A 24721-nucleotide genomic window follows, 5' to 3' on the forward strand; every position below is an offset into this window, starting at 1 on the left:
AGGAGGTAGACGGTTTTAAAGTATGACGGCCAAGGTTGTCCTCTGGCCTTCAAACACTCAAGAAGCTTCAGAGGCAATCTCTAGCAGATGCCCCTACCCACTTCAGGTCTCTTGCCCACTCTGTCCTTCGTTTCTCTATCTGCAAAAAAGAGAAATGCTTTTCACTTTGCACGTGGACGATTTAAATATTTTATATGGGAGTTATAAAGAGTAACCAAGACAAGCAAGCCCTGGGACGAGTGCTTGGTGGGCTCCATTTTCTTTCTTAACCAAGAAGCTGGGCACAGGGGCCTCAGATTTTCTCATTTACAGATGAAGAGAGGGGTCTGGCTGTGTGTAAAGACTGTAGTTCAAGGCTATGTGGGGGAGCAGGTTAGCCAGAATAGGCTTCCAGAACCTGCATTCTTAGCTATCAAACCACAAGTACCTGCCCTCTTCTGTCAGCCTGACAGAGCTGGTAGTCTCTGCTCTGCCGCCAGGCTGCCAGGCCATCCGAAGCAAGGCCCGTGCCTGCCTGAGTCCCATCTGTCAGATCCTGGTTTGCTCAGCCAGGGGAACCTACTTCAGCCCATGCATAGAGGGTGGAGGTTGAATAACAGGGACTCCTGTGTCAAGAGAGCAGTGTTTCCTACATGCGGATCCACAGGTTTGCATGCGTTTTCCTGTCTCTGGCAGGGGCTAGTGTCTGAACCTCAGATCTGCGCCAGCCACTTCTTAGGCTCAGAGAGCACACATACGCTGTTGAGTTAGAGTGCCACTGCCAACCAAAATGTGCAAGCAGGATGCCAGCCTAAAGAAAACCCAGAGAACCAGCCCCAGGTACCACCTTCCCTCTGCGTCACTGTCTCCACTTCTGGCAAACCGCCAAGTCAGTCATCCTCTCCTGGCCTTGGCGTCTTTCCATAGGTTGCTCCTTCCACCAGTTTGGTGAGCTCCTACTCCTACGGTAAAGCCCAGCTCAGGGAAGCCAGCCAACAATCCCATTTCATCAGTGCCTACTGGCTTCCTGGGCTGGTTTGTGAGGATTTTTACACATCAGGGTATCTGTGATGTCTAAAATCTTCGAGAGTCTCAGCTAGCAGGGTCATACTGCTATGGCCCCAGCAGCACACCCAGGCTTCGTGAGGAGCGGGGATTGATTGAAAGGGTGAACACCAATCCTCTCTTCCTTACAGCCCCAGAGCCGGTCTTTAGCCAGGTTAATCAGCATGTGCTCAGAGTTTGAGAAGCCGCATTCATTCATTAATTCATTCATTTGTTCATTCTTTTCTTTCTTTCACTCATTTATTCCCAGAACAGTGTAAATGGTGAGCAAACACGCTTTGATGAAAGAGGCATGGGTCAATTGCATGATCAAACAAACACATGTATAACTGGTGCATCTGAAGGGCAGATACAGGGACCTCAGGGGTGAATGCACAGGTGTGTGTGTGTGTGTGTGTCCTAGCCTGATGTAGTCATGGAGGGCTTCTCTGAGGAAGCAGCATTTGAATTGAGATGTGTAGCAACGGCCAGGTACCTGGCAGAAGGAGGAAGGCACAGGGAGGAGAGGGGACACCTTGGAGAGGGGCAACAGAAGATAAGACACCAGGAGAGTGACAGTGTAGCAGGGGCACAGCTGCACAAGACCCCCAGCTCTGCAGAGAGTAGGTTCAAATTCAGCTGTGACCCTAGGTACATTACTAAGTCCGGGAAAGCAGTCACAGTACACATGGGACACGATCAGATCTGTGACCTTGCTGGGTGCCCCACAAAACCCGTGCATGAACTGATCTCCCCTACTGCATCTAGAGTGGAAACGTGGGGGGGGGGGGCTTCAGAGGGAGCATGGGGCAGGAGACAGCTGGAAGGGAGTTAGGAGAGGGACTACAAGGGGGTGTCCCCAGAGTTGGGGCTGGACAGTGGGCCCCTCTTTACCTTGCCTACGTACAGGGGTTCTGACCCTGTGTACTCCTCCACCACGAAGAACTGGTTCCACACCCAGCCGCGCTTCACTCGGCCTGCGCCCAGCTGGTTGTCCTGCTGAGCTCCTGGTGACGTGGAGGATGGGCCAGGGGTGCTCGCGGCCCACAGGTGCCCCAGCAGCGGTAGTAGTAGCAGCAGCAGCAGCACAGGCGATAGCGCAGCCCCTGCCCGGAGCGCCCCGTTGGGCCTCGGCCTCATTCTTGGCAGCGCGGGCCGGGCCCCGGAGCATGGACGGGAGGCACCGCAGCGGTGCTGAGTCACATGGTGACCTCAGCCTGGGGAATGCTGGGCTGGACTGGGAGGGGGCGCGGCCACACCCGGGCATGGAAACCTGGTCCTGGCCCGCGCCCCCCTTGCTGAGCCCCTGGCCCAGTCAACAGGCCGCACAGCTGTGGCTCCTGAGTAGAGGTTGTGCCATGGTCCCTGGGCCCAGACGATGTGGTCAGTGGGGGCAAAAGCTTCTTGAAGTCCTTCCGGGACTAGGGGTCATCCAGATCCATTGGGAACCTGTGGAACAAAAGCGAAAACATTTCTGTCTGAGGGCAGGCTGCGACTGTCACTGGTCTTGCCGTAACTAACTAAACACCTTCCGAGTGTCTAGCCTTTGCAAGAACAGACACGACAGGGACAGTTGATGGCTCACCAGACAGTAGGCCAGCCTATCCCCAAGCCCTAGTCCCTTCCTTCATTCTCTAAGACCCCTGCTCCCCATACCCAAGCTCCTCCAGCTGCTGCTCCAGCCCTCGGGCCCCCAAAGCTGCCTGTTTTGTTACTGGCTGCTGAGTTCTCTGGCACAGTGGGATCCCCACAGAGGCAGCTTCTAGAAGGGCTCCCAGAGCCGGAAGCTCCAGGTCTCCAGAGTGCAGCTTGGGGGCCGTCCCTTAGTTCTCCCCACAGCAGAAGACCCAGGGGAGATCTGCTGGCAGCTGCCTCTTTCGCACCCCTTGTCGGAAGGGACCCCTAGAGTCCTAGATGGCCTTGTTTGCAGCACCCAGGGTGGCTCTGGGTAGACACACCCCCTGAGCTGGTGCCTCCACGACCCCCCTCAGCCTTCCCATCTCCCCCCCACTCAGCCTTCCCTTCCTCCCAGCCTTCCCATCCCCCTCCTCAGCCTTCCCATCTCCCCCCCACTCAGCCTTCCCATCCCCCCACTCAGCCTTCCCATCCCCCTCCTCAGCCTTCCCATCTCCCCCCCCCCACTCAGCCTTCCCATCTCCCCCTCAGCCTTCCCATCCCCCACTCAGGCTTCCCCATCTCCCCCTCCCCCCCCATCAACACAGGCTGGCCGTAGATCCATCCATCTCGCCTTCCCTCAGATTCTGTTCTCAGCAAGGAAGGCTCTGAGACACTCACGCCTACTGGAGCCATAATGAGGAATAATGGCCTAATGTGGCTGTTTGTGGGACAGCCACGCTTCCACCAGGAATTTCAGGTACACAGTTCAGCTCCATTCAAAAACTTCTTTCCACTGACCTCAGCAGGGAGCCAGGCTCAGCCTAGCTGCCTGGAACCAAGGCAGATAAGCCATAGTTCAGTGTGACCAGAGACAAGACCATCCCATGGCATGAGGGGCACATGGTCAGTGTTAGGAGAAGGCAGACGGAAGACTGAGGGGTGCGAATGTTTGGGAGGGAGAGCAATCAGGGCAACTTCCTGGAGGAAGAGGCACCTGAGCCGCTGGGAAGGAAGGGTGGTGTTCTGAGTGCAGGCTGGTTTAGGCGGGTTATAGCGACAATGTGGAGGGCGTGGCAGCGGGCAGGGGTGTGGCCTTCTGAAGACAAGGACTACTCTAAGGTTGGGATGGGAAATGTGGGCCACCTTCTGTGAAGAGAACTGCAATGGGGAGTGTCCGGGTACCACACCCTGGGAGCTGAGTCTCACATCTGTAACAGACGTGACTCCGAGTGCTGGGGTCTCCAGGGTGAGTTGAAGGGTTGAAGACGATGGCCAGAGGTGAAAACCCCAGGAACACAGGGGACACAGGTGTGACACAGGGGACACAGGTGTGACATGCTGCCTCCTCTGTCCCTCTAGGCCTGCCCAGATTTGACCAAGTTTGGGCCTGTGACCCCTGTGCAAGCAGCTCTCTCCACAGTCCCCCCCCCCCCCCCCGCCCCACTCTATGCCCTGTGGATGACTTCTATCACCCAGGTGTCCCCGCTGTCCCTGCTACACTCTTGCCTTGGGGAACCTGGCTCTGATTCTTCCTCGCATGATGGCCTGGCTGGTCGTAATGAGGTTGGAGTTATGGGTGAGGAGGGGGTGCCCCTCCCAAGAGCTTTCATTTCCTGGAGCTTATGAGTTCCCTGCATGTGCCTAGCCTGCCTCGGGAACTGTTCCCTTGGCTCCAACAGGCAGTTGCAGGGCTGCATGGCGCTGCAGCAATGTGTGTGGGGGGCAGGAGTGTGGGGTGATGAAGATGGGGAGGCTGGAGATTCCAGAGAGGCTGGGACCACTTGGTGGGTGTGGCACAGAGATTCCAGAGAGGCTGGGGCCACTTGGTGGGGAAGGCCAGGGGACGCCCCCCCCCCCGCCCCCAGAGTGTTTGCAGGCTCTGGACTGCCGCTGGGTCTGTCTCCTCCGTGTTTTATTTCTTTGTTTATAATACCTCTGATAAGGGGGAGCAGCACCCTGGAAGTCACTCACTGGTTCATTCATCAAATGGCACTGTCTAACACATCTAGGAGACAGAAAAGACTCTCATTCATTCATTCTCTCCCTCATTCAGTACACTTTTAACATCTGCGTGAGGCAGTAGGATGGAACCAGTTACTAGGAGAGAGACACACCGATTCTGGCTGCTCCTTTACTCTTTCCATAAATATTTACCAGCACTTCCCGGATACCAGCTCCCAAGTGGGGCCCTAGGGACACAGCAATAAACAGAGTCCAGGCCTTGGGGAGTTGACCTTCAGGTGTGCGGGGAGGGAGGCAGAGCATAAAGGATCCTGTCTGCAAGATCATTTCAAATATGAAAAGTAGGGGTGGAAAGAAGGCAGAAAGGCTGGAGAGAGTGGAGGATTATGGGTAGGAGTGGGGGGGGGATCTCAGAGGAGTGACCAAGGCTGAGTCTAGAAGGATGAGGGGAAGCCAGATAGAGCGGCAGGATATGCAAAGGGCCTGGGGTTGGAGCCAGCAGAGGTTCACCTGAAGTCCAAACACTAGGTGGTTTTGTGCGTGTGGGATTGGGGATGGGGAGTGGGTGCTTGGTGGAAGACTGCAGAAGCCTGCGCTCAGACTCCCACTTCAGAGAGTGGGCAAGTTGAATTCCAAAGCACTACCTGAAAGTTGCACAGGCTACCTGGGCCAGAGCAAACTTGAACCCAGGACTTGGACCCTCCTTGGTGTAAGGGGATGGGAAAAAATATCCCTCTAGGGGGATAAAGCCCCCACTGGGTGCACGTGGCAGGACAAAGCTGGCCCTTTGTATATGCTCACCCTGGGGACCCTGCCTTCCACCTTCCCCTCCTCTGACCTGGGCTTTTGTACCTCAGCCTCCAGGCGCTCCCTCCAGCAACTGGCCAGCTTCCCTGGCTGCCAGCCAGCTCCTTGCGCTTAGCACAGCCTGCCAGAGCTACAGCAGCCAGACCTCCTCCCTCCTCTCCTGTTTCAGCTTTGCCCGAGGGCACCCACCGCAGGACCCTGCCCTGGCATTCTGTCTGACCAGGAGGACAGCAGTGGAGCCCCCAGGCTCCCTTCAACTCTCCTCTGACTCCATGTGAGCCTCTGGGCATGTTGGTGGCATTCCCCTGGCCATGGGGCTCAGCTTCCTCCATGGAGCTCTTTAATCAAAACTGGGGTTAAGAAACCGAGTCCTGATTGTCCGCTATGTTCAGTGAGTCCGGTTTTATCCCAGGCTTTTTCAGACCCAGGCCAGCTGGCCTTGGTGAGTTCCCAATAGAACATCCCCATTGTCTCAGTGTGTGACTACTGAGAACTCAAGAACAATGGCAATGGGTTTCTGATCCTACTGCACGTACCGGTTTTGTAGGAGCCTAGGCAGTTTGGATGCTCACCTTACTAGAACTGGATGGAGGTGGGGGTTCCTTGGACTTCCCACAGGGCAGGGAACCCTGATTGCCCTTCGGGCTGAGGAGGGAGGGGGACTTAATTGGGGGAGGGGGAGGAAAATGGAAGGCGGTGGCGGGGAAGAGACAGAAATCTTTAATAAATAAATAAATTAAAAAAAAAAAAGAAACCGAGTCCTGGCCAGGCTCAGCTGACGCTGGCCTTGCCTCACCTACCTTACTTTGCCATCAGCCTGGCCTGTCACGGCACGTGCACACACATGACTTCACGCCTGGTAGTAGTCATGTCACAAAGGTCACGAGGCTCTGCTAGTCTCTCATCTAGGCTCAGCACAAATAAAGGGACACCATGCTTTGTGCAGAGAAGACACGGACGTGAGCAATGGACGTGTCTGACACAGCTTGGCTTTGCCTTCGAGAGCCACTGTGCGGGTGTTGGGATGTGGGGCCTTAGAGAGGGCTCGGGTCCTTATGAAGAAAAACAGATCTCTAGAGACTGGGATCAGTTCCTTAGGAGAAAGTGGAAGTGAAGTGATCCCCAAAGCCCTGTTCTCACTTGTTCTTTCAGCTCGGGCCACCACGACACCTTCATCCTGTCCTTGGACCTCTAGGACCAGGAATGGAAACAAACCGCTGTGAGTTTTTTGTTTGTTTCTTCTGAGTCATGGTCTTACTATGTAGCTCTGATTAGCCAGGAGCTCACTATGTGGACCAGGCTGACTCTAACAGATCTGCCTGCCTCTGGCTCTTGAGTGCTGGGATCAAAGGTGTACATCACCGTGCCTGGCTACCTGTTTTACTTATACCTTACTCAGTCTCCAGTATTCTGTTAGAGCAACAGAGGATTGTATTAGATTATGGGTAACAGGGTAACAGGGTCAGGGGAGTATTTATGCATGCTCTATCATCTATCCCATCTACATATCTGTCGTCTATCAACTTATCAATCATCTTAAATAATTGGTACAGAGCAGCTAGGGAAGGCCTTGCCATTAAGATGCTATTTGAAAAGAGATCTGTTCGGGCAGAGAGGAGATGCCGTAAAACCAGAATGAGCATTCTGATCTGAGGCGGAGAGGCAAGAGCAAGGGACCCGGAGACCAAGCATGTCGGAAGGGAGAGAACACAGGGAGCTGGGGTGGTGACATGGGCAGCAGGTGGGGACAGAGAGTACGGATGGTGGGGTGTCAAACTGTAGGTTCTCCCGAGTTTTTATTGTGAGATGGGACCCTAGGTAGATTTGAGCATAGGTGAATGGTGAGCACACACTGACACACACACACACACACACACACACACACACGTGTACATATGTAGTCATGGCAGCCAGGAGCATGTAAGCAGGTGCTGGGAAGTACTCGACTGTGGGAGCGTCGATGGGTCTGGAAGGGGGTGCGTGTGGCCTGACCAAGGCACAGTGAGGTTTCCTCTGGTGGAACTGAAGACACTGTGAAAAGAGAGGGCGTGAGGAAGGGGGGAGGTCTGTGTTGCCGTGTCACGGTCGCGTTTGGATGCGGTATGTCACCGTGTTTGTTGGACAGCTGGCAGCCTATGGAAAGCAGGGCTGTGCTGCCCCGGGGTCAGGTGAGCAGGGCTGAGCTCCAACTCAAGGGCGAGCTTGAGATTCGGACAAGAAATTTAGGTGAGATGGGTAGGAAAGTGAAGGAGTAGGCAGTGCAGCCAGAGAGGACAGACCAGCAAAGGACACTGGATGGAATTGTAGTCTGCCTCTGAGATGCCATAGGGAAAACACAGTCCAAAGGGAAGAGCTGTCTATCTATCCATCCATCTATCCATCCATCCATCCATCCATCCATCCATCCATCCATCTACCTACCTATCCACCCACCCACCCATCCATCCATCTATCTACTTATCCATCCATCTATCTACTTATCCATCCATCCATCCATCCATCCATCTACTTACCCATCCATCCATCCATCCATCCATCCATCCATCCATCCATCCATCCATCCACTTACCCATCCATCCATCCATCCATCCATCCATTTACCCATCCATCCATCCATCCATCCATCCATCCATCCATCCATCTATCCACCCACCCACTCATCCATCCACCCACCCACCCACACACACACTCATCCACCCATCCATTCATCCGTCCATCCACCCACCCACACACACTCACCCATCCATCCATTCATCCATCCATCCATCTGTACATTATTCACCCATCCATCCATTCATCCATCCATCCATCTGTACATTATTCATCCATCTGTCCATCCTTCCCCAAACCCTCTTAGAACCCCCTAACAAGCCAGACAGGGAGCTCCAGATTCCTGGAATGATGGTGACATAAAGGCACGCTCCTTCCCTTAAGAAGCCCCCATCTGGGTGCTAGAGCACTCTCCCAGCTCTTTCCTTGCACTGGGGAAATGTACCGCTTCCCATTTATCTCTTCAGCAATACACACTGAACGCTGACTGCGAGCCAAGCTCTGTGGATTAGATGCACATTCCCCGGGATGACTAGCAGAGAGCATGTAAAAGAAACAAAAAGCATCTACAACAAAGAATGGAGATCAGGCCGCAGGAGCAGAGGATTCAGGCATGGATGGGAGGGGAGACAGAGAGTCACAGAAAGAGACTGAGCAGAGGATCCTGAGGACAGGAGGAGGGCCTGTGGACCTGGCTGCCTGGCTGGATGTCCTGGCAACTAAAAAGGATGGAAAGGAGTGAAAAGCTGCAGCTGGCTGGGAAGTGATGGCTTGACCTCTGTCCTCTCTTGTTTCTGTTTCATTTCAACATCCATTCTTCCTGGGGCCTTGTGTGCTCAGCTTCCGCTCTGGGAGCAGAGACTAGTGTACACCAGCGAGGGCCCCTCTCCTCCTCCCCACCAGTAATTGGTTTACAGAGTGTTCTATAACACAATTCTGGTCAATACAATATAAAGGGCTATCTTCTGGGAAGCCTCTTGGAAAATATTTCTACTCCCAGTAAAAGGGGATGCCTTAAGGTGAAAACTTTGTTTCCTGAGTGTGTGAGCAGCAATGACTGGAGCAACAGCAGCCATTTTGGGATGACAGGGAGCGCCATTCCAAGACAGAAAGTTCTACTAAGAAAAGGTGAAACCACTGCATTAACCTGCCCTGGTTTGGGATCCGGGTCTAGTGCCCGTTTCCTTTAGATTCTTGCTCTTCTTTCCCCAGAACGCCCTTATATCTGTGTAGTCGAGTCTCCATCGTAGGCTTGCTGGCCACTGTGAGGACAAGCTTCTAAGCATCAAAGACCACAGCCTTTTCCAGAGTGCCTGGGCGGCACTCAGGAGAGGCTTGCTCCAAAGTCGGCCACTGCCCGGGAGAAGGTGACCTTCCCCACCGCAAAGGAGCCCTGACTCGGCTGTCCTAGCTCTGTTGTACTCTGGGCATAACCACTGCTGCCTTGCTATTTCTGTCCACCTCCGTTCTGCAGTAGTAGCCAGCACGTCCTGTCTGGGTTTCTCGGTACCCTGGCACCGCCACTGCCAAGGCGAGGGTGCCAGCTCTCCTTGTCATCTGGCTGTCTCCCTGGGGACAGACAAGGGCTTTTCCTGACTGATGTTTGTCTCCTAGTTGATCACTCTTCCAGGAGCCAGGAGAGGACTGGGCACAGTGACATCCCAGCAAGACAAAGCAGAAGAGACTTCATGGCATGGCCTGGGGCTTGTTACACCAGACTGCTTCTCCAGACTCCAGGTCATCTCTAAGCCCCGGCCGGAGGGGTAGAATCAAACCCTTAGCACCCCTGAGGCCATATGGCCAGGCTGGGGCCTGACATCTGGCTGCTGCTGGACTGTGAGAGACCTGGGTACTCGGTTGTTTCTCTGAACCTCACTGTTCTTATCTGGAACTGGGGTGGCTGTGCTGGACTTAGGAGGACAAGGTCGGATGCGGAAGACGATGCTGGAGAGAGCTGGTGTTGAGTAGCAATACTGGAGGGCCAGCAATACCTGTTTCTGTTCACTTGCTGGGTTCCCTTGGGCTCCTGTTACATACCAAGTATCCTGGCTGAAAAAGGGGCTCAGAAAGATTGTTTGTACCCTTTATTTATTAATTTGCTCATACATTTTGTGAACAATTGCTAGCCAGACCCACATGTGACTGATGTTGGGGTCCTGTGCCAAGGAGAGTGGAGTGGCGATCTGCTTGAGAGACTGGTGTTTGGGGCAAGGAGATGCAGGGGAGGGATGGTCATTCATGCATTCCCTTGCTCCTTCCACCTGGCACTGAAGGCTCGCTCGTGTCCTCTCTCAATGCCCTCCCGGCTCCCAGGGTTGCCAGTGGGCACTTTGCCTGGCAGGCTGGCACCTGTCTGCCTTATCCAAGTCCCAAGGGCACAATGCCTGCTGGATCCTGAATCTGGGGAACATTGTAGCCAGCTGCAGCCTGCTCCCTGGGGGACGTTATCTCCACCAGCTTAGTTCTTTCCCCTGAGGAGAATGGGTTCCAGTGCCCTCGGCAGGAGCAGTGAGCATGGAGGGTGCTGGGCCAAGCACCTTGTGCCTGCTCCCCGCTCAGAACCCCAGGTAAAAGGCAATGTAGTGCGGTAAACAAGAAGCCAGCTGGTGCAGTCCTCAGTAAGCTTGCTATACATAGAGCATGAGCTTAGGCAGTGCTAAACACATGTGTTGCCAGAGTAGGGTTACATCCCCAGCACTGGTGCTGGCGTGGTGTTGGCGTGGGATCAGATCTTCCAGGCCTTCTCAGTTTGGAAGCCAGATGTACTCAGTGAGGAAAGTTGGGAGACAGGGAGGTGGGATCAGGTGGGATCCTTCACCTTCCGACACAACACACCCTCCCAATTGCAAAGGCTGCCCAGGATCTTAGACGCCTCATCGAAGCTGAGCATGCCCCGGGACATCATCAGTGAGTTCAAAATCTCTGGGGTCTCTTTCTGTGGAGTCAAACTGGGTTCATCTGTCCCCATGTAGGTCACAGGCATTGTCTGCTTACCTCCAGCCTTTGGAGGTGGCCACTGCTTTTTCAGGTAAGGTAACTGAGGCACAAAGCAGTTGTGTGACTTGCCCGGGTCATACCCTGACCTGCTTTGGAGCCTAGATTGGACTCTGGTATGTTGGATCTAAAGCTCAGGCTGATTGGCACTACACATGTGGCCACCCCCTCAGGACCCAAACCTACATTCTCTACACACTATCGCTGCCCGGGGTTCCTGCCCGGTGCCCATCTCCAGATGCAGATATGCTGGCTGTGCTCTGGATCCGAAATCCCTGCTCTTGTGTGGAAGGCTCCGACCCCAGCGAGGAGGTGGCCAGAGGTGGAGCCTTGGGGGATGATTGGTCATGAGTTCTGTGACCTCATTAGTGACCACCCATCGCTAGACTAACTCAATGGGCTCTGGGGAGAAGGGAGGTCACCGGGGCATGTCTTTGAAGAACATTGTTGCAGAATATTTGTGTGCACTGTGAAGCTGTGTCTCTGCCTAAGGCACCTTCTGTTTGGTTTAAGAAAGAGCTGTATGGCCCACAGCTAGACAGGAGAGGATAGGCGGAATTTCTGGGGAAGAGAGAAAGAGGAGAAGGAATCTAGGTGCTCAGAGATGCCAGGAGATGCAGAGCAAGTTGGACATACAGTACAGAGAAGAGGTCACTGAGCCACGAGGCAGAACATAGATTATTACAAACAGGTTCATTAGTTATAAGAGATAGCTGGGGGAAAGCCTAAGCTAAGGCTAAGATTCCACAATTAATATCAACTCTCTGTGTCATTATTAGGGAGCTGGTGGTCCCACAAGGAAAGTCCGACTACATTTGAGAAAGCTTGCTATGGGACATATTTCCTGCCCACTGCATAGTGAGCACCTTCGGTTCACAGCCCATTCCCTGCCACGATACTCTGACCAGACCACCATGGCCCAAAGCCTCTGAGACCCTGAGTTCAAACCAAACTTTGCTCCAGAGACCAGACCTGCCGCAGTGTTTCCACCTGCCGAAGCGTTCCAACCTGACCTGCCAGTGTTCCGACCTGACCTGCTGCAGTGTTCCGACCTGACCTGCTGCAGTGTTCCAACCTGACCTGCCACAGTGTTCCGACCTGCTGCAGTGTTCCAACCTGACCTGCTGCAGTGTTCCGACCTGCTGCGGTATTCCGACCTGCCAGTGTTCTGACCTGACCTGCCGCAGTGTTCCGACCTGACCTGCTGCAGTGTTCCGACCTGCCACAGTGTTCCGACCTGCTGCAGCGTTCCAACATGACCTGCCGCATTGTTCTGACCTGACCTGCCGCAGTGTTCTGACCTGACCTGCTGCAGTGTTCCGACCTGCCACAGTGTTCCGACCTGCTGCAGTGTTCTGACCTGCTGCGGTGTTCCGACCTGACCTGCTGCAGTGTTCTGACCTGCTGCGGTGTTCCGACCTGACCTGCTGCAGTGTTCTGACCTGCTGCGGTGTTCCGACCTGCCAGTGTTCCGACCTGACCTGCCGCAGTGTTCTGACCTGACCTGCCGCAGTGTTCTGACCTGACCTGCCAGTGTTCTGACCTGACCTGCTGCAGTGTTCCCACCTGCCAGTGTTCTGACCTGACCTGCTGCAGTGTTCCGACCTGCCAGTGTTCTGACCTGACCTGCTGCAGTGTTCCGACCTGCCACAGTGTTCCGACCTGCCAGTGTTCTGACCTGACCTGCCGCAGTGTTCTGACCTGACCTGCCGCAGTGTTCTGACCTGACCTGCCGCAGTGTTCTGACCTGACCTGCTGCAGTGTTCCGACCTGCCAGTGTTCTGACCTGACCTGCTGCAGTGTTCCGACCTGCCAGTGTTCCGACCTGACCTGCCGCAGTGTTCCGACCTGCCACAGTGTTCCGACCTGACCTGCCGCAGTGTTCCGACCTGACCTGCCGCAGTGTTCCGACCTGACCTGCCGCAGTGTACCGACCTGACCTGCTGCAGTGTACCGACCTGACCTGCTGCAGTGTTCCGACCTGACCTGCTGCAGTGTTCCGACCTGACCTGCTGCAGTGTTCCGACCTGACCTGCTGCAGTGTTCCGACCTGCCAGTGTTCTGACCTGACCTGCTGCAGTGTTCCGACCTGCCACAGTGTTCCGACCTGCTGCAGCGTTCCAACATGACCTGCCGCAGTGTTCCGACCTGACCTGCCGCAGTGTTCCGACCTGACCTGCTGCAGTGTTCCGACCTGCCAGTGTTCCGACCTGACCTGCCGCAGTGTTCTGACCTGACCTGCTGCAGTGTTCCGACCTGCTACAGTGTTCCAACCTGCCAGTGTTCTGACCTGACCTGCTGCGGTGTTCTGACCTGCCGCAGTGTTCCGACTTGCCAAAGTGTTTCGTCATGCAGCAGGATGCACTGACCAACAACAACTAACGACATTGTTGTTTAAGACGCTCATGCCTCGGGAGCCTTTGCTCCTTCCTTAGGCCTGGGCCAGACAGAAGGGCTGGAGGAACTGTCCCTCATCCAATCCCTCTGTCTCCTCCTAGCCTAGGGAGTTCAGAGTCTCCTGAGCCCAAGGCTCAGGAACTGGCTTCATCTGGGTTTCAGTAGCAGTTTGCTGGCTGTGGGGACCTCAGGGGCTATCCTCTACCCCTAATTCCCACTTCATTGCGGAGCTCTGGACACACGGGGGCTTGAGGAAGGTGGCACGGCTGCTTGGCTGCATGGTCCAGGGTAAGAAGGACAGGAAAAGCGGGGTTGTCGCAGCTCAACTTCTTTCCCCAGACTGCAAGGCTGCAGTTACCTTTCCCTCTGCCTCTGCCATTTATGGCCTCATGAAATATTTAACTGAGTTGCTACTACATGCCAGACCCTTACTGGAGGCTGAGAGCCCAGTGAGCTCAGTCTGGGTCCCATGACTGCCTCCGACCCTGTGTGTGTACATGCGTGTGCTCACTCTTGCACTGATTCTACACACAGACAGACATACATGTACAATTCCCAATCGGGTTAACCTCTGTAAAGATAAAACACAGCCCCCCCCCATATGTACAAGGGACACAACCTCACCATGGGTGGGGGGCTGGCTAGAGAAGGGTCCCCTGGAAAGGACTTGGAGGCAAAACTGGGGCCCATGAGATGCACTCAGGGATAGTCTAAAGAACTTTCCAGACCAAGGCAATGGCTGAAAGGTCATGGCCAGGTTGCAATAAAAATTAACTAGCCTAGTTTGATGAGGTGACGCGCACCTATAATCCTAGCGTGTGGAATCCTGGGGAGTCCAAGCTCATCCTCAGTTACTTAGTGAGTTTGGTGCTAACCTGAGCTACAGGAGACCCTGTTTCTAAGAAGAATTAACTAGCCACAGTGTAGAGGGGATCCAGGGCCTGGGATCTGGGCTGGAGAGCCAGAAGATGGGAAGGTCTTGAGTAGAGGGATGGGAGTGAACTTGTGTTTAAGGCGGTGGCTCTGTCTGTGGCTTGAGGAAGAAGGTAGAGGTGGTGTCTGGGGAAGACAGCGGTGGTGGTTCCGATCGGGGAGGCCGCTGTGGGGTGAGAGAAACTGACAGCTCTGAAATATTTAGGAAGCAGAACAGAGCCGACTCCATGATGGATTGACCAGAGGGGAGGTGGGAGGAGGCAGTGGAGGACGGCTTCCCGGTTTTATTTTTCTGTTTTTGCTGACGTTTATCGATCAGCTACTAAGAACCAGGCACATCCAGCGCTTCCCAAGCCCCACCTTCTCTGTTCCTCATGTAACCCCATAAACTCAGCTGTCGCCCTCCCCTCACTTGGGAAGGAGGCTGTGGGAACCAGGACCCCGATCCTCTGGGGAAACAAACTCTGCAGGTCATGGACACAGAAAACGAAGACAAGCAGGCCGGCGACATGCGTCGGTTGCAGACTGTGCTGAGCCACACTCACGGGGTTTCTCTTCATGCCAGGCACAGAGTTTCCAATTAGCTAATAATCAGAGGTGGCAGCTAAGTGCAGGGCACTCCACATTCACCTTCTCATTGTGTTCTCCGAAAAACCGTCTTTCAAACTTCTATTACAGAAAGGAGGGCCAGTGGCTCAGAGAGGCTGAGGACTTGCCCAAGGTCACACAGCTAATTAGCGGTAGATCTGGAATTTCCGTAAGTTGTGGTGTGGGAAGATGAATAAAGATGAGCAAGGGGGCTGCAGTGGGTGCTGGGAAGGACACACTTGACTTTGGGCCATAGTCTTCTCTCGCTGTGACTTACCCAAGCCTGTGTCCATACTCTGGATCTGACTTCCCACGTCAGCTGGGAGCTCCGTGGGTATGTAGCTGTACACAGGCATGCTCACACAAGTGCTTCCCACAGCTGACTGCTGCTCCCCTGCCGTCCCAGGTGTTGGGGTTCTACCTGCCTCGTGCCCCGCCCCCGCCCTGCCCCCATGCAGTGCTGCAGGCACAGCTTCGTTGTACATCATGTTGACAGTAGAAATTACATCCCGGCTGCTGTTTTACACCGCGCCCTGTCAGATCTCACCGCAGCCCAGTGATCAGGACAAATTGAATACCATCCTGGCCGTGTCAATATTTATTCCATTTTACAAACGTGGCTGGTTGGGGGGCAGGAACCCGCTGAGATGCCAGCGGAGCAAAGCCCCAGAAGGCTCCCCACACACACAGCGGATCACCATCTCCCTTCTCTCCCCCCCCCCCCCCCCCCCCGCCTCCGCCTTCTGGACTTTCCATAATCGGTTAAAATTGAATTTCAGTCTCGATGCTGAAAATGGCACAAATCAAATCATTAACACATGCTGTAACTAATAATTACAAAATGGAAAAATGGATCCACCCTTCGATCAAAACTCTGGAAGTCACCCCCTCCCCCCGAAGTCTGCTTTCTGTCCTCTGAGACCCAGCAACAGGTTCCCCCTGCCCCTTGATTTGCTTGTCTGGGGCCACTTTGTTGAGCATTCCTGCACAGTTGGCTATTTTGCTGTCTTGATTTCTTTTGAGCTCCTACTGTATGCACTTGTTGGGGTCTTTCCCTCTATACCGCATCAGGAGAGTCCCCTTTGCTCCGATGTGGGTTTTCTTACTGCGATACTGTGCCCCGCTGCACAGCTGCTTGGCTCCTCTTCCTGCTCCACCCCTCTGCTGCATGCCTCTTCTTTCCCATCTCCTCCTTCTCACTTGTCTATTGCTCCCCTTTTTTCCCTTTCCCTCTCGTACCCCCTTTGCTATCTGTGCCCTGGTGTTCCGTCTGCTACGTCCAAGGTAGCACACACTTGGTCCCAGATCCCTTATGCTATTAGAGTCCTGACGCCTCTTGCTGGGTGCTCTCCCCTTTCCGTAGCTGCCGGAGCAGGTAGATACAACCAAAGCAGGCTCCCTAGGACAAAGGGAGGTCCCCATCCAAGAAGTTCCACCCCACAGTAAACCTACCTCCCAGACTGGAAGAGAACTGGGGGGCTGAGGGACTCTGTAGCCAAATTCAGAAGGGAGTTGGATGTGGGGACAGGAACCTAGCCCTTGTCTCAGCTCTGCCATTCAAGGTCTCAACCACTGGCCACCGCAGACCTTGCGTCTCGTCTTGCCAAGCCAAAGCAAAGGAGAGCTGTAGGTGGCGGGGTCCTCAGAGGCATAGAGGGAGCACCTGGACACCCCAAGGGCTCGTGTGACACATTCCTGTCAGCCTCTCTGGGCTCAGAGGCTGCAGGATGAGGCTCGTATTCAGGGCAGTTAATTTTTATTGCAACCCAAGCAGATGACATTAAGGCATCTGTGCCTTTGCGGTACAGGAGAAAGCTTGGGCAGGAAGGTGGGGTAGATGGGATTAGAGCCTGGCTCTGATACCACCATGCTGAATGACCTTGGACCATTCATTCTCTGTCTTCTCTGGGCTTTTTCACAATAGAAGGTCGTAACTGGTTCCCAGGGTTTATCTCAGGACTACGGTGGTCACATATCGGGAGCTTATTCAGAATCCAGCCCCCCCCCCCCAGCCATGGAGCATCTGATAAGTGATGGTGACGATTACAATATTAAAGGGCACGGAGTATTTCCAGAACTTTCCACAGGCTAGGGACATGAACGTAAATCCTGGAGGAATTGAAAGTAAAAGCGTGTACTTTCTGCCTACTGTGATGAGCTCTCTGCAGGGTTTCCAGGGCTATCCAAGTCACCAGGGAGTTGATGGTCACCTCTAGAAACTGGGGCACAGAGAGATGGAGTCACTTGACTAGGGTGACAGCTAGCCAGGAAGCAGGGAAGCCAGGACCTGAAGGAGGAAGTCTGGTCACACAGCCTGGCTGCTCTAGGACGGTTCTGTAGCAGCTCTTGGCACAGAGCTGCCAGTCCTGGGCAGGGAATCAAGCACCCACGGCATGCGTCGTGAACCAAAGGTACATGCTCCCATTTACTCCTATAACCAGGGCAAGTGTTTACTATTTTATTAACTAATTTACTTTTGTGTGACTGTTTGTGTGTATACATATAAGGGTGTATGCGTGGGGGTGCATATGCGTGGGGGTGCATATGCGTGTCTGTGTATGTGTGTGTATGCACACTCGAGCGCATGTAGATGTCCAGTATCATCCTCAACTTCCTTTTCTACTCTGTGCTTTTTCTCTTTCCTTTTATATGTATGGCTGCTTTGCTAGAACACATGTCTGCGCAGCACATGGCACATGCGGAGGACAGAAGAGAGCATTGGATCTCTTAGAGCCGGGGTTACAGACGGTCGCCAGCTGCCATGTGGATGCTGGGGACTCAACCTGGGTCCTCTGCAACAGCAGTCAGTGCTCTTAACTCTCGAGCCATTGCCCCAGCACCTTAATTCTTTGGAGACAGGGTCTCTCAGTAAAACTGGAGACTGTGACTCGACTACACCACTTGGCCGCTAAGTCCCAGAGACCCTCCCATCTCTGCTTTCTCAGTACTGGGGTTACAGACACACAACACTGTGCCTGGCCTTTCCTGTGACTGCTGGGGATACAAAGCAAGACCTCAGCTGCATGGGACGTGCCGCTAAGCCATCTCCTCAGCCCTTTCTTATTTATTATTTGAGTTGGTATCTCTACAGACTAGGCCTTCCTCACACTCACCGTATAGAAAAAAATGACCCTCAACTTCTGATCCTCCTGCTTCTGCCTTCCGAGTACTGGAACCATAGGCAAGAGTCACTATGTCTAATTTGCTATCATCATTTTGGGAACTGGCACACAATTGGTCTCTAGTTACTGAGGCATGGGATCAAGGACTATGCCCACTACTCCGGTGTGGGCCCAGCTCCTGAGCAAGAATTTAGCTCCCCAGCTCACTTTCTCTATACCTTCACTCTGCCCAGCCTGGAGTGCCCCCCTAACCCTCCAGGCCACAGCCTTCCCTTCTGCAAAGTGGCAGAGCTGGAGGAGGGAGCTGGCAGCCACAAACCTGGCTTCTGTGGCACCTCCCTATCTCCTTCCTCTGTGATACAAAATGTTCCCATCTGTAAAAGAAGTTTCCACAGTCCTACTCCACTACACACACACACACACACACACACACACACACACACACACACACACACACCATTCCAGTGACTGAAGGTGCGGGTTCGCTGCCTGGAAAGGGGCCCTAAGGTTGAGCTCTGTGTGCAAGTAGATAACGGTAGGTCCCATAGTGGCCTCTGGGGGTGTGATGCCAGGCCAGGCCTGGCTTCTGAATCTGCCAGACACCGGATTGCCCACCCCAAGAACAGCCTGGGGTCAGCTGCTCACTGTGGCTGTGGTATTTCCTCACCAATGCCCTCCGTACCCACTGTCTGCAGCGGTGAGTCACAGGCTTGCTGGGTGGTGCATTCCACTGAATCAAATCTTCCACAAACCCGGGACCTGACCTCAGCTCTAGAGATGACAGCAGGCAGGATGCAGCCTGAGCCGGGGCTTAGCCAGCCAGGCTCTGCCAGCAGCAGAGGAGGGAGCCCCAGGCCTGCTGCCTGCTGAGCTCACAGCGGGATCAGCGCCCCAGATCTCTCTCAAAGCCAGGCCGCCACCACTGGCCTCGCGGCTCATCTCCCGCAGCTCCCTGAGGTCCCGGCGATTATGCCACTGAACATTCCGCTTTCATCTTGTCAACCTCGCAGTAAATTACAGGCCCGGGGAGGCGTGGGTCTCCTCCTTAAACAAGATTCAATTCCACTTAGCTGCCCCCCTTCCCGCCCCCCACGTGGCTCCCCCCCCCCAGCCCGCTCAGGATTTATAGCCTGTCCTTGCCGGCAGCTGGTAACCATGGCAGGCTCCTTGGGGAGGCTGCAGGCTGGAGCCTCCTCAGCCCCAGGCTTCAGCTCGGCCACCCGCCTCCTCAGCAGGGAGAGGAAAGGCCAGCAGTGTGGGCTTCTAGAAACTTAGGGTTGGGATAATAACAAGGCTAGCCACAGTGAGTACTTCTGACCGCTTAACAGTCTTCCCCATCGCTACAGCACCATCGCTAGCCCACTGCGCCAGCCAGCGCGCCCTACCTTCCTGTTCACCATTGGCACAGGAGCTGCCCTTGTCCCCAGGACATTTCTGAACACCTGGGGGTTGGACTGTGAGGTCAGCTTAGAAAAGCTGCTGGCTCAGGGCTGCAGTTGCTGCACCAGGGCACCTGTCTCTTGACAGAATCGGTTACTGCAGTATCGGGCCAGGACAGCCACTGTCGCTCTCAGCCCCTGCTCACATTCCTCCAGCGACCAGATCACTCCCTTGGCAGTGAGAGCATTTTCTCTACTGATTAGCACAGCTACCTAACGATGGACCAGGCTCAGCTGTCCCTTGCTGACACCCTGTCAGCATTCGAAGCCCTCTGCCTTCTGGCTAGACTATGTTCAATCCTGGTCTTCTCCACTCGGCTCGGGGGATGGGGTGGGTTCTTCCCTCTTGCTCCACTTTCCCTGCCCCTCGCCACTCCCCTCCTTTTCACTGCACCCCAAAACATCAGACTTGGAAGCCTATCTCTGCTCTCACTTTCCTGGTAGAGAGGCTCAGGGTGAGGTGACAATGGTCTCGGATCTGCCAACGCAAGCCTCCGAAGCCTGTCATCCGTTGGCTTGACACTATTGCTCTGAGCATCTTACATGATAAGCCACTTAATTCTCACACAGTACCCTGAGGCGGTTTCTGCTCCTGTTGCCGTGGATATGAAGCCCGGAGAGGTCAAATGACTTAGCCAAGATCACAACAGTCTGACGTCCGAGCCACACTTCTACCTGGGGCTCCACGGTCTGTACCACTCTGCACCATATGCCAGGGGGAAGCAGAATGGACGCCACACCAGGGGACATGGCATAACACTCTTCCCCTGGGGCCTGGTCTGAGTTAAGTACTCCCCTCCTGTCCACAGTCTTGGGGACTTCTTGGCTTATAGTTCCCTATTCTGCTGCAGTCCTAGACCTCTGGAGGGCAGGGCCAGGATCCAGTCTGTCTCTCAAAGGGAGCCTAACCTAGACATCAGCTCCATCCAGCATGCCTACATACAAGTTCTTGTGGGCTTCAGCATGAGGCGACATTTGAACTGTTGTGGAAGATTATGTTGGAGCTCAGCCGAGAGAGCCGTGGGAAGGGAATCACGGGCAGAGGAAATAGCTTGAGTGAACTCTTGGGGAGGATGTATCAGCTCAGGGAAGACTGAGGCAGGGAAAGGGGGCTAGACCGAGCACCTTGGTTTCATCACAGAACTGGGAACCCTCTCACTGACCTACATGCGTCCCAGATAGACAAGCAACGGGCATGGGAGTGGGTGGGGGGGGCTACCACCAGGTGTCATGGTTGCAGGTTGCAGTCCAGTTTGGCCCAGTCGCCCTCCAGACTATGAGCCAGGTCCCATCTGGAGTGACAAATGGAAAATGTTAGCTCCAGACCTGAGGGGTGTTCCTCCGTTTCTTCTCCTGATGAGCGATGGAGCTGGCAGATAAGGATTCTTCTCCTCTAATCTCCCTGCTCAGGCTGGAACAGGAAAGCAAGCCGAGCCTGGCACTCCGTTCAAGGTTTAATCCTTTCCTTCCTGCGTTTAAAGCTGTGGATGGCAGGCAGGGTTTTTGGTAGCCTTCTCCGGAGGATGCTGTTGGTAGCGAGCCAACTCACACACAGGTCTCTGTTGTAAGGACTGCCTGAGATGCTTGGGGAGCCCCCAAATCTGCTCATTGCTGCAGAGAAGCCAGGAGCGGGGCTGGTGGGATCCATGTGGGAGTCACACTGGGACCGTGCTGGGTTGCCAACTTTGCTCCTGCCAACTGTGTGACTTAAGGAAACTCACTTCCCTTCTCTGAGCTTCAGGGCTCTTCTATGTAAAATGGGGAAAAAAAATCCTCTGAGATTTTTTTCTCTTGAAACTTGGGTATATGGCGAATATGAAAGTAATTCTCTGGAAAGTCAAGTGCTGGAACCAGGTGAGCCATGATTATTATTTTCCACAGGTGAGAGGGGATCGGAGTCTGAGGGTGAGAGGGGAGAGTATCGGCTGCTGGGAAGGGGTTCACCTCCAGTTCTGAGCTCCTGCAGGAGCCCCCTGTGAGCCCCCACCTACCACTTGGCAACATAACCGCACCTTACAGGTAACACCTGCCCACCTGTAGCCTGTCTACCCTCTTCTTCACCTGCTCCTGGTTTTACAGCAGAGCCCTCCCCTTCCTGAATTGAGGCTTCCAAGAAACAAGCCAGACACTTTAGGGTCTGTAGTGACATTTCATTTGTATTTTAATAAATAAACTGAAGATCAGAGAGTAAAACAACCCTACTGGTCAGCCTCAAAGACCAGGCATTGGTGACACACACCTTTAATATCAGTAGCCACACTAGTTTGCCATAGCAACCGGGCAGTAGTGGTGCACACCTTTCATCCCAGCCCTAGAGAGGGATATAAGACAGGAGGAGACAGCTCTCACAGTCTCATTCTGAGGATTCCTGGAGGAAGGATCACCATTTCAGACTGAGGTAGAGGTAAGAGCCAGTGGCTGGCTGTTTTGCTTTTCAGACTTTCAGTTTAAATCCCAATATCGGTCTCTGGGTTTTTAGTAATCGTGCTACAGGGGTCTTTTTTCCCTGTTGCTACCTGTGAAGATGGTGGGTCCATCCAGGAACACACAGTGAAACCCTGACCCCAGCACAAAGCCCTCTAAATTTCTTTACGTTGTGTTTATTCATTGTGTGTGCATTCATGCCATGGTGTACATGTGAGTCTAAGGACAACTTGAGAGAATCGGCTCTCTCCTCCCACAGTACGGATTCCAGGGATCAAGCCCATATTGTCAGGCTTGACTGTGTGCACCTCCATCCACGGTGCCAAGTCCCTGGCCCCCTAGTATAAGATTTGAAGAGATGGGACCCTGTGGGATCTGTAATAGATGGTCCGCTTGTCCTCATGATTTGACCAATGGATCTGTGTCGCATCCAGCTTGACGTATGTGATGGCGTCATCATTGTCAGCTGCCCTAGGCTTTAGAATCACCTGGAGATACACCTGTGAAGGAGGGGTTAGAGATGATGCATTGAGGAAGGAATGCCCAATTCGAGTGACACTATTTCCGGTATTGTGGGGTCCCAGACAGAATTAAAAAGGAGGAAAGGAAAGACGGATGAGCACAGGCATTCTCTTGTCTCTTCCTCAGAGAAGAGATCAAAGAGCTACTTGAGTCATCATTCAAAGCCTTCTCCGCCATGATGGACTGTGTCTCCTCAAACTCAGAGCTGAAATAGACCTATCCTCCCCTAAGTTGCTTTGCATCAGATATTTTGTCACAGCTATGAGAAAAGTGATGGCTATGGTTGATGCCTGGGTTTCAGTATCCTCAGGGTCACTTTGGCTAGGTCTCACACGTGCCATCTGCCTCCATGATGTCCTGAGCTACCCTGGGATCATCACTAGAAGGGGGTCCCTTTACCTTGGACCAGACCAGAAATCCAAAGAAACATCTTTTCCTTCCATCTCCCGGCAAGCCCCCTGCTGGACATCAGCCTTGAAAACGCCCCAGAAACTTCTAGTCAACAATAACTAAGCACACATCTGCCTGTGCCACCCTCTTCCCTTGGCTAGAGAACTCAGCAGGTTTAAGAGAGCCCTGTCCTCTTGCCTCATATCCCATGTTCTTTTCAGCCCAATGTGACCAGGTGCTCACTCTCAACATGCTAAGGCCATCAAAGGACCGCCACGTCACCCAGTCCAACAACTGTCCCCAGTCTTTATGTTCCTCATCCGCAGTGGTATTTGGAAGCTTACTGAACAGCTGGCACCCTTCGCCTCTCCCATGATGCCTCTGTCTCTCCTTTGTAACCATAGCTCCTTCAGTGCCCAGTGAAACACACCACTCATTGCTGGGCAGGCCTGTCCATGCAGATGGCCTCCGTTACCCTCAACACCATGACGGTTGCCAACCTTAGTGTTCTTGGTCCTGACTCTGAAGTTGAAGTGTGAGATTCATGTCCATCTCACATAGGTGCCTCTGCTAAGCCTAAGAAAGCCCAAGTCACCTCAGTGAATGGCCACAATGTGTGTCTAGTGGTCTGAGACAGAAGATTGGGAGCTCTACTTAACAGGGAGCCCTCCCTTTCTGTCCTGAACATTCTTCTACCTGACCACCAGGCCCAACTCTGCCTCCCACTTCAGTCCCAACCAGGGATCCGGGGTTCTGGCTTCACAGTGGACAGGGCAGCATTTAGCAAGGAGGGAATCAGAGAAGCAGAGGGTGAGGTGGGAGCGAGCATATGGGTGGGCTGTGCCTCACATGCTCCTGAGACGTAGCATGCCTACAGAGACATAGCAGGCAGGTGCAAGGGACGATCCGGAAAGAACTCCAAGGACGAGCCCAGGTTGGGGACATAAATCAGAGCATCCTCAGTTTGCAGGTGACATTTAATGCAGAGGGGATGCTGAGGTCATGGGGGAGAGACAGAGCAGGCTCGGTGCATGGCCACGGAAGAGCAGAAGCAGAGGGAATGAGGCAGGGAGGGGAGGAAGCAGGGGGCTGAGGGTCACCCAAAACACTGTGCCATGGAGTTTACCAGAGAACAGGTAGAAAACATGCTGAGAGGCAGGGGAACCGAGACACAGCAATGCTGTAAATGTTCTGGAGAAGAGTGTTATCTGCCTTCCTGAGGACTGTATCGGAAGAGACGAGGGTGTCATGTTCGGTCTGTTGTGCCCGCTGCTCAACTCCGTCAGTAGTATTCTGAGATGTCTGGTTATCTTTAACTATGTGTTGACTATTATATTTTATTTTAATTTTTATCTTAAGAGAGAACTTGAAGCCTGCCATGGAGGTATTTCTCTTTTTCAAAAGGCACTAGCATTTGACTGTGGGTTCAACTTTAATCTAAAGCCCCGTGTTCCCTGGACGGCTGAATGGCTCAGGTGAGTCTAGCTGCTTCCTGCTGCAAAGTCCTTGAGAATCCCAGTGCATCTGGGGAGGGTCTCCAGCCCAACTGCCTTCTCAATGGGATCATGAACTTAGGCTTCATTCTCCCTATTCCGTAAGATCATTAAAAACTGGATTCACTTTTTCTGGGATCAGCCAATGTCCTGAGGGCGAACGCTGCTTCCCTGTTCTCTAAAGTCCTGGCTTTCCGGTTTCCCTTCAGTTTTGACCCAATAATTCCTGGTAATTCCATACAAAGGGCTCTCTTGTCGGCTCTTTGATGCTTTAATAAGATGCCTTTTGTATTTTATCCAGCATTCTTAGCTCTTTTTGGCTGAAGGGTTTGTCCCCAAACCCCGGTGCTCTGTTTCTAAACACCAAGATAGCTAATCTCTAAGGCTTGGGCACAACATGTGGTATATTTTAATGGCTTCATAAATATTTGTTGGGCTAGAGATGGAGCTCAGTGAGGAG

General features: G+C 53.6%; 1 protein-coding gene across 1 annotated transcript in view; it reads right to left on the minus strand.

Annotated features, from left to right (window-relative positions):
- Positions 1-24721, minus strand: part of Cdh22 (cadherin 22) — a 126703-nt gene that overhangs the window by 66233 nt on the left and 35749 nt on the right. Inside the window, exon 2 of the mRNA XM_075963048.1 lies at positions 1918-2472. Coding sequence (XP_075819163.1) covers positions 1918-2163 — 246 coding nt within the window. The 5' untranslated portion in view covers positions 2164-2472. The remainder of the gene's footprint in view (positions 1-1917; positions 2473-24721) is intronic.

This window comes from Microtus pennsylvanicus, chromosome 2 (genome assembly GCF_037038515.1).
Source record: "Microtus pennsylvanicus isolate mMicPen1 chromosome 2, mMicPen1.hap1, whole genome shotgun sequence".
Lineage (NCBI taxonomy): Eukaryota > Metazoa > Chordata > Mammalia > Rodentia > Cricetidae > Microtus > Microtus pennsylvanicus.